The sequence below is a fragment of the Eurypyga helias genome, unplaced genomic scaffold, assembly GCF_000690775.1.
Source record: "Eurypyga helias isolate BGI_N326 unplaced genomic scaffold, ASM69077v1 scaffold11017, whole genome shotgun sequence".
Taxonomy (NCBI): Eukaryota; Metazoa; Chordata; class Aves; order Eurypygiformes; family Eurypygidae; genus Eurypyga; species Eurypyga helias.
The window spans coordinates 16471-27012 of record NW_010262314.1 but is presented as its reverse complement, the minus strand read 5'-3'; the positions used below and the strand labels follow the sequence as shown (position 1 = coordinate 27012).

Here is a 10542-nt window from a genome sequence, read left to right as displayed (position 1 = left end):
AAATAAGCAAATGTGATGGGTATGTAGAACAATTTGAAGTTAACATGCCGTTCTGAATGTTCTTCTTTTAGGTGGTAATGGCAGTTGCACAGCTTTACTGGCACTTGGCACCAAAATCTGAAACTGGTATTGTTTCTAAGTCATTGGTGCGTTTACTCCGTAGTAACAGGTAGGTCAAGTCCATACTTCACCTTGCTATGGGTACTTTTTTGTGAGAGTTTTTCACATATACTTGTTTATCTGTAGTTATAAGAATGTAACTATTGCACTATTAGAGTTTATTTTTAAATTGTCCTGTAATATTAATTTTTACTCAACAAATTAGGATCATTAAAAGGAATTCCAACATTCAATCCAGTGAACATTCAGTATAATGTTTCATGCTTAATTATGACTTTCATTGTGAGAAGAATCATGGCTGCCTAGTTAGCATAGAGGCAGTGCTAACTGGTTTGCTTAGTTTCTTGGGTTTTTTTTAAATTATTGGAAATTTAATTGTGTCTTTCTGGGCACTGAAAAATGTCTTCAGCTGTGTATTTTCTTTTCCTGCACTTTATATTGAAGATTTCTTGTTGACAAAGAAACTAAGAAATATATTTCTTGAACTACCCACTTGATGGTGCTGAATACCCTGTATTTCCTTAACTGTTGGACTGTTTTTAAAGAATAAGTTTATATTTCATTCTGGACATATAATTTTGACTTTATCATCTTCAGTGTGTCCTGGTCTGCTTTCCTGTGAAGGGTATCACTGGCCAAATGTTTCATAATATTGATAATACTCTTTTTTTTCTTTGTATTAGATAGTTGTGGCATATTATGCCAATATTTGCTGCATAAATGTGGTGGGTTTTCCCCCTCAGTTTTTGTGTTTTGAACTTCGATGTATCTGTATGAAAAGCCTTGAAGGGGTGATAGGAGGCACAATATTAAGATATTTTCAGAATATCTTTCTAAATAAATGTGGTATTTTTGGCTAGAACTTTGCTGTGACGATGATATATTTTTTAAAGTTGGTCAAATCAAACAGAAAAAAAAGGTTAAAAAAAAATCAGTTTTGTTGTGTCTGACAAGATTACTTGTCTTAGATGAGCTTTAACTTTCATAAGTCCAGTCAGCATGGAGCTCTTTCTCTCTAAACTTCTGTATCTCCCCCAGGCTAAAGCCTCTGTCATTTAGAAGATAGTAAAGAAGTAAAATTGGGCTTGGTAGAGCATTCATGCTTTTATTTCAGATAAAAATTAATTACTGTTAGTTTTGTGTTTGGTTTTATAGTACTGTGTGCTTCCTATTCTCTTTATACAAAGATAAAATGTCTAAAGCACTTTGGTACTTTTATAGACAGTGTGTAGAACTAAACTCATACTCACAGGTTGAAAGGATTATTTTTGCATGTTGTTTATTGCTCATTTATACTCAGATCTCATCAGAAGAGAACTTGCATCTTTCCTGTACCTCAACTAGTGCCTAAAATGGCACTAGTCTTTTGACTTTCCTGCGTTGAATGCCTTGTCTGTTCTCTCTTACCAGTCTGTGTGAATACTTTTGCTATTAGATCCACTTTGAAATAAGCTTTTGCTGTTTGCCCTTGAAGTTATGTGCCTACGGCCTTTAAATTAATGTCAAATGCTCCATAATCTAGTTAGGGTGAGAGTGCCTGGAAGAGCATTTCATAGCAATTTTCAGTCTTGGTTCATCATGTTATCATGTGCAGCTGACTATTTCCATGTACCTATGTAAGAATTACATAAAAACAGGTTTAAAAGATATTAAGTACTTGTCTATTATTACTTTTCTTTGTAAGCAACAGCTGTAATTACCACAGGGCTATTAGACTGTTTTGAGTAAGAGTGGATAATGGATGTGATGATTTCTCTATTAGGATATGATTTGCAGCATGAAAGAATTTGAGCACTCATGGTTCAGAAAAATGGCATGTAAATTATTTCTTAATTTTTAAGCAGTTGGTGGCAGAAACTCTATGGTTCAAAAGTTTTAGACTAGTACCCAGATTTCTTTTTGCTCACTCCTGCTGAGGCTTTTAAATGAATACATTAATGGGGAGAATATCCTCCAAACATGTTCAATGTTTTTGTGTTTAGAGTATCACATAATTTGTTGTTTGTATCTTGACAAAGTCTATTTATGTTAAAGCGCTACTTTTTGATAGGTGCATGTGCCTGCCAGTATATACTCTTAAGTCACAGCAGATCCTGGCCCTTTTTGAGAATTACTAGGAAATATTTTAAGAACAAAGTCGTAACTATTCTTGCTCATTGTGGAAGGATTACCTGTTCTGTTAACTAGTGCAGTCATTTCCACACTACAGCTAAGGCCTATGTGGTTTAGTTCTCAGCTGTGTCATCCCGAAATATTTAAGTTTCAAGATGGTGGACAAAGTGTAAGGTTTTTGTGAGCTGTTTCTCGAGGTGCCAGAATGACCAAGTATTAAAAGAATTTTAGGTTTAAACAAAGTCCAAGGGCCTAAAGAAGCATTGTACCATTTTAGTGGTGTCAGTAATGTTTTTCATACTGAAGTTTTTAAAAATGAGAACCTGGTTTCATCATGCATCTTGCTGTGAAACAGATGATGACCCTGTAGCAGTTGGCAATAAGCTTTTTCCTTCTATGTTTGTGCCAAGTCAAACGTGTAACTACTTTTGGATTCAAAGAGGATTGGACTTCCTTTGCCATGTTGCCTTATTATATGTATATGTAATTTTGCAGAATAACTCTTGGTTTTTTTTTCAAATTCTAGGGAGGTGCAGTATATTGTTCTGCAAAATATTGCCACTATGTCAATTCAGAGAAAGGTATACTCTATTTATAATTTTTTAAATCACATTTTATATGAAACACAGGCAAGCTACTTAAATGTATTCTGCCTTTCAGGGCATGTTTGAACCTTATCTGAAGAGTTTCTATGTTAGATCAACTGATCCAACAATGATCAAAACACTGAAGGTGAGTTTAAAAGCAAAGTTGTCTGTGTACTGCTGGACGTATGCGTTTGAAATAGAAAGGTAAAATTTTCTTGCATTGGTATGATGCACATCATTCTGTGCTGTTCCTTTTTTTTTTCCCCACTAAGAAGTGTAGATCTGTGGCTTTCAGTTAAGTCTCCAAGTGTCCTTTAGGCTTGTCAGACCGTCTGAAAGTTCTCTTTGTTCCCATGTCATAGATGGCAGATAGGCTGTGTTTTTCCACTACAGCTTTTGGTACCTGTCAGTGATAGAGAGCACTACTATTTTTATCTAACTGGCCATTTAAACATTTAGAGTTTGACTGTTTTCATGGAAGGAAGAATCTTCTCAAATGAAGAGAAATGAAATCACACAGTGGTTGATACCATTAGCTTGCAGAGAGTTTAAATCTGTATGCCTGAACAAAATGAGGCAGTGTTGGAGTCCAAAATATCCTTTGAAGTCAGCATTCAACATGAGAAGTACTTTAGGCTTTCCTCAAGGCCACATCTCAATGCACATTTTCGGCTGTTGTTTTGTTTTTTCTGTTTCTGAACGGACGTGAAATCCTTGACAGAACAATAGCTAAAAAATTGTCTGCTGTTCTGTGCTTTTTCTCTTGTTTTGCTTTAGATTGTGACAGACACTTGTGTTTAGGAGTGGAAGGTACAGGTTTTTTAAAGAAACATTATTTTTTCCTTATTTTCATTCTGCATCCCTGTTGCACCCTTATTACAAGTGCAGAGTGGTGCAGTCCAAAATGGCTCTGCCCAACTAATCATATTTTTATTAGTCCAACATTGAATCTAAGTAAATTTGAGGCAGTTGAAGGCAAAAAGATCTTCCTCACATTTAATGATTATGAAAACTGTCAGGAATACTAATGTTATTCAGGAAAAGTCACTCTTGAAGTAATTGAAAGTTGATATATTTCAATTCCCATATTAATTGATAATACAATGGTCAGAAAAGTTGGAAAGTAGAAATTGTTGGCTTTTTTCATCACTGCTTAGCATTGAGCTCATATTTTCATGGAATTATCTATTTTAACCACAAATTCTCAGTTATAATTTCTGGTAATCTGCTCAGAGCCTATTGTTTTCTGAGAAGTTAAGGTTTTTCCCCAATTATGAACATTAAATTTATCTGAGTTTATTTTTTATTTTGCCATTTTAAGGAGTCATTTAATATTTGAAGTTTCTGTGTGGCTCTTCTTAGTCACCCTTTGTCTCCATTTCTCTGAAAACTCTAGCATCAGCTGAAAACTGTCACTTGTCTTCTCACTACTTTCATAGTTCATATATGAATGTGTTGAAAAGCAAAAGACCAACAAAGATACTTGTAGGGTTCCACTGATAGCCTTCCTGTACTGTAAAATAGTCTCTTAATTCCCTGCCTATTCCTCTCTTTCATGTATTCACTTGCTTCATATGCTATGTTACATACTTTTTTTTAAGACCCTTTGGTGACAGCTCTTATCAAATTGCTTCTGAAGTACAGGTGGACTATTAAGTGCTCTTCTCTGTGTGCATCCATCTCAAAAAATACCAACAGATTTCTGAGGCATGACTTCCCTTTACAGAGGCAGAGCTGTCTTTTTCTTCAGATTAATTCATTCAGATTGTCTTGGAATTCTTTCTTCTTCAAAGTTGAAACAGCCTGGAAGCACAGCATCTCAACTATATGTGAAGTGTTGTGGATCATCCTCTTGTTCACCAGGAACAAAGAGGAGGCCTTTTAGGGTCTGTTGTTGTTGATGTTGATTAAGATCTGAGGACTTTCATAGATGCATCTGTTTATTTCCTGAGTTTAAAGGTCTTTTATTGCAGTTCACCTGAATATAATGGGCATTTTATTTCTCCCCGTCTGCAGTTGTGATTTCTGTTATTTCTTCTTACAGTGTCACTTGGGTCTTAGATGCTAAGGCCTGTTGTATTACATTGGAAACCATTCTGCTAGAAGTATTTCAAGCCCATTTGATATGCAATGCAACACTAAAGCTAGAGCTCATAGAAAGTGCATCACTGAACCCTAGAGTCCTGCTTTGAAAGCCTTGCGTGTACTTGCAAGGAGAATATTCCTCCTGAGTGCAATGCTGCTACCAGTTTATACTGAAATGTGGTATAGTCTGTTGAATTCTAAGTGGTATTTTTAGTAGTATTATCTTTTACTTATATGCAGTGAAAGTATAGTATATATGTGGTACTGTTTATAATATTATTTTAGCTTTTGATAAAATATCTGGTTTTTTTCTTATAGCTTGAAATCTTGACAAATTTAGCAAATGAAGCCAACATATCAACTCTGCTTCGAGAATTTCAGGTTTGTGCAAAAGCGTATTCTTTTTACATAACACTCTCTCTGTTGGACAATTGCCATTATTGGATGTTTCATCTCGATTCTTAGCCTTAAATTTTTCAAGTTAAAGTCTTTTCCAAGATAAAATGTTCTCGGAATGGAAGTGAAACTGTCTGATGTCATAATGGATGATGAAGTTTTTATATATGGAAGGGAATTTGTGTTTTGTTCACACCCTCCTTCCAGCTACCCAAAAAAAAATCAAACCCAACCTCAAAACCTTTATCATTCCAAAATCTTTAAAACAAATTCTGCCAACTTGACTGACACTGTTAAGTTACTAGGTGATAGGGTCTTAATTTTAGCAATAATTTTTTGTTATCATTTATTACCAAACCTCATTTCTTTAAGTCATTTGATGAAATAGTATTATTGCCAATATCTCTGCATGTATCAGCAAGATGTTCTGCCTATATTGTGAAACAGTGTCTGTCCTTCTTTCTTTCTTCTTTGCTTATGACATCTATTTTCATTGCTTCAGTTCTCTGGCTGGATTTCTCTGAAAGGTATTGGTTCTCAGGCAGGTAGGTTATTCATAGTTTCACAGATGCTCCTGGTTAAATGAACTGAAACCTCTCTGAAGAGAGAGCTCATCAACTCCTCCAACCTTGCACACAAACTAATTGCTGGTTTTGGGTAATTGCCCCCTGCCCCAAGCTTTCTTGAAATCAGAGGTTTGCATGGCCATGGGTGAGGAAAACCAGCAAGAAAATTTCTTCTAAAAGTGACCATGAGGTGAAAAAAGTATTTTTAATGTGCAATGTAACTGTCTAGATTGAATTTATTGTACAGTATGTCTGGTTTTATGAGGATAATGTGGTAAGTCTTTGGTTGACAAGACTTACGTGTTGACTAATGAAAATATTGTTTTCTTAGACTTACGTGAAGAGCCAAGATAAACAGTTTGCTGCAGCTACAATTCAGGCTATAGGCAGATATGCTACTAACATCACCGAAGTGACTGACACGTGCCTTAATGGCCTTGTATGTTTGCTGTCCAACAGGGATGGTAAGCTAAATTTCTTTGTTTTCTGCATAGCTGGTGGCATAAAACTTCTTGTTAATGAGAACCACACAGAGCAGATTACCTTAAAAAGTATATGGGAGTTGACTTTTATAAGAATTTAGCTGACAAGACTGGATAAAAATGGTGATTCTGGTGTTGCTTCTTGTTTGAAGCAAACATTTTCATAATCACTGGGTACTTGTTTTCTCTTTTGGTAGTGAAATTAATTCCTTAGGGGCTACAGTTACATGTTTATCCTTTTTTTTTTTTAAATGTGATAATCACAACTGCACACTTTAATAATTATCACAGCTGACAGTAGTTTTGCATATTTAGTTGCATAAAACCAGTCAGCCTGTAGAGGGTGCTGAAAGCTTGGAATCTGGATTTTTTTAGTACATCAATGCCTAACTGAAAAAACGTATTTAATAGTTTTAGGATAAATGGGCCCAAATTTGGCTTGATTTTATAACCTAGCCTTCTGTTATTTTTTAAGTAGTGAATTGTAGTTGGTGGTCACTAAGGAACGCAACAAGGAGCAGATAAATTCAAGTAGGATATAGCAGCACTGTAAATCAATACCTGATCATGTTGTATATTCTCACCAGTTGCCAATTAATATTGCACAGAAGTAGTCAGTAAGAGAATCTGAGGATTATTATATAATTTACAGTCTACATTAATGTGGTTAAATTTTGGAAATAGAATTAAGAAAGATGTAGTTAAAAGTAATAATGTCAGGAAGGAGGAAAAGAGTGGTTTTGGGGTGGCCTAGGATAGAGTTGTTCATAGAACACAGGTGAGATCTACTCTAACCTCAAAAAGCAGCATTAATTCCTCACCATATGTATTGGGCGTATTTTTCATGGTAATCCTAAGAAGGCCTTTATTAAGGACATAACTTTGGCAGCACGTCATCATCCTGTGACCCACTGATACACTCGGAGCTTTTTCTTACTTGGTTTATGAACTACAAGTCCTCTTCCTCTCGTGCTTCACCTTGTATCAGAAATTTCTGAGAGGCCTCTGTGGATAGGTTGGTACTTTTAACACACATAACTTCAATTTCTTAGGTCTCCAGACCTTATGTCCCTTTATGCTTTTGTGATTGTCAGCTGTGTTTAAAATACTTTCCCATATTGTGTTACAAGTGTGCATCTGCACAATGCACCTTCTTCTATTACATTCAGCAATGAGCATATTAAAAATAGATGTTCTTGCAAAGCTTGTTCGTGATTCTGTTTAATTCTACTAACAATATTCCTCTAGGCCAGTAGACTCCTTTCAGCATATACAAATCCCCATGTGTTTTTCTGTCCAAAGTAAAACAAGTAAAATAATAATGTCAGGAAGTATGAACAGAGGGCTGGAGCACCTCTCCCATGACGAAAGGCTGCAAGAGTTGGGCTTGTTCAGCCTGGAGAAGAGAAGGCTCCGAGGAGACCTTATAGCACCTTCCAGTACCTGAAGGACCTGACAAGGCAGCTGGGAGTGGACTGTTTACAAGAGCCTGTAGTGACAGGACAAGGGGTAATGGGTTTAAACTAAAAGAGGGGAGATTTAGATTAGATATCAGGAAGAAATTCTTCCTGGAGAGGGTGATGAGGCACTGGAACAGGTTGCCCAGAGAAGCTGTGGATGCCCCATCCCTGGAAGTGTTCAAGGCCAGGCTGGATGAGGCTTTGAGCAACGTGGTCTAGTGGAAGGTGTCCCTGCCCATGGCAGGGGGCTTAGAACTAGATGGTCTTTAAGGTCCATTCCAACCCAAACCATTCTATGATTCTAAGTCAACTGTCACTTCAGAATGCTGTTTGTTAACTTCATAATCCTTCTTTCCATTTTCTTGGTTATAGTTTTTGCGAAGGAGGCAAGATAAGAGGGAAAATACTTTTTTCTTTCATCATAGCTCCTCAATTTAATATTTTCTTCCAAGTAATTCCATATATGCATATGTATGTGTACAAAGGTCTGTCTCAACAAGATTAGTTTTCTTGGCTGTTTCTAAGTAGTTGTTTAGCAAATAAAATTACCGTCTTGTGCTTTCTGTTCTGAAAGACTGCAAAGGATACATTCAGGATCTTTTAAACCTGGCAGCTAGCAAATTGCTTTACTATAGCTGCAGTGTCTTTATTCCTTCCTTCAAGGAATTAGTAGGATGGCATAATTTACATCGTACCTTTCCTCAGGTGGCAGGGATTACTGATAGTTACAGCTTACTGAATGTAAGAGTTTTGGGCATGGTAAGGGAATAAAGAAGAGATTTAACATGTGTAGGATAATAGATTTGAGTCTTAGTTAATCTTGCTTTCCTCCAACTTTCACCCTTAAAATGTGCAAGCAATCTCTTTGGTACTTCTTCCATGGTTGTTCAAAGCCTGGAAGCAGTTCTGCTGCCTTTGCATAATGTGAAGCCCATGCTGGTAAGTACAGCAGGTTCAGAGGTCCCTGAAGCAGGCTCAGCTCTGCTTTTTCTGTACTGTTTCAGTATTATGGGGAATTCACTTAAATGCAGAAGAGAGAAGTGACCAAATAAATTCTACCAAATCAAAACAGATTCCTGAAGAATGAGCTTGTGACAAAACTGCCTTATAATTCTATGTTCTTGTTCTGGAATGGTCTTTACAACATACAACCCAACAGCCAAGATATCTTATATCTCTATCTGGCACAGGAGCTGTACTGTTAATCATTCTGGAAGGGATGCTAAGAGGCAGAATGTTGTTACACAAAACAGTCTCTTCAGGGGCCAGTCAGGTCCAACTGGGTTAACTCTTGACAGAACTCTTCTGAGTGTCTCATCATTGAACTTTCTAGTTTCTGTATGTGCTTCTGGGATTCAGATTGTTATTTTTACCATTGCCCCAGTTTCCCTGAATAGAGGAATTTTAACTTTAAACAAAGCACTCCTAAAAACACAAAGAACATTTTAAGAGCAGTTCTTGACTTCCCAGAAGCCATGGTGAGGGCTGAGAATTACTTTCTTTCCTTCTTTGTCTGCTGAAGGAAGTACAAAAAGAAGAGTTATTTTGGCTCTTAGGTGTGACATTTGTCATTTGACTGATGCATTTCCTTTAAGCAATTGCCTTGATAATTTCAACTGACTGCTGGCCACACTATGACATAAAAGTAATTTTAGATGTAAGTAACCGGTGGGATTACAGGAAGTTTTTGTCTGTCTGTAGTGCATATACTAGAGATCCTGCTTGTTTTTCTCAGATGGGTGACTTTCACTTTTTTTGAAAGTTGCAGGCTATGGATAATAGAGAATGTAAACACAATTGTAGGATGTATAGCTGGAACAATTTTTTTCCTACCAATCTATACAAATTTGAAGAGGCAAGTTGTAAAATCAAAGGAACTGTTAATACATCAGGTAACTACTACCTTTCCAATGGAATTACTGTTAGAATGACGTAAAAGAAAACCAACGCCTTGTAGCGTTCTGTTTGTATGTATTAATGTGGTTTCAGAGTTCTTTTATTGATGTTATAAAGGTAGAAAAATTAGCCAGGTAAAAGCTTAGACTTCAGGCAGTTCTGAAAAGCAGAAGCAACATTTGTCTGGATACTTAGATCTAATAATTGTCATTTAACTTTGGTTTTTACCATTTGCATTACCTTCTGATAAACCAAATAATCGTAGAATAGTTTGAATTGGAAGAGACTTCCATGGGTCATCTAGTCCAATGCCCCTGCAATGAGCAGGGACATCTTCAATTAGAATCAGGTTGCTCAGAGTCCCCTCCAACCTGGCTTCAAATGTTTCCAGGGATGAGGCATCCACCACCCCTCTGGGAAACCTGTTCCAGTGCCTCACAACCCTCACTGTAAAAAATTTCCTCCATTTTTCTAGTCTGAATCTACCATCTTCTAGTTTAAAACCATTACTTCTTGTTGTATCGCAACAGGCCATGCTAAGAAGTCTGTCCTCATCTTTCTTATGGACCCCTTTAAGTACTGAGAAACCAGAATAAGGTCTCCCTGAACCCTTCTCTTCTCCAGGCTGAACAAGCCCAGTTCTCTCAGCCTGTCCCCATAGCAGAGGTGCTCCAGCCCTCGGAGCAACTTCATGGCCTCCTCCAGACTCGCTCCAACTGGTCTATATCCTTCTGATGTTGGGGTCCCGCAGCTGGACGCAGCACTCCAGGTGGGGTCTCACCAGAGCAGAGTACAGGGGCAGAATCCCCTCCCTCGACCTGCTGGCCACACTTCTCTG

The 10542-nt window shown here is 37.1% G+C and overlaps 1 protein-coding gene across 1 annotated transcript in view; it reads left to right on the top strand.

Moving 5' to 3' along the window:
- Positions 1-10542, top strand: part of LOC104512627 (AP-3 complex subunit beta-1-like) — a gene marked incomplete at its 3' end in the record, with an annotated part of 28712 nt that overhangs the window by 5071 nt on the left and 13099 nt on the right. Inside the window, exons 3-7 of the mRNA XM_010155680.1 lie at positions 72-169; positions 2759-2813; positions 2893-2964; positions 5223-5285; positions 6198-6330. Of these exons, the coding sequence (XP_010153982.1) occupies positions 72-169; positions 2759-2813; positions 2893-2964; positions 5223-5285; positions 6198-6330 (421 nt within the window). The remainder of the gene's footprint in view (positions 1-71; positions 170-2758; positions 2814-2892; positions 2965-5222; positions 5286-6197; positions 6331-10542) is intronic.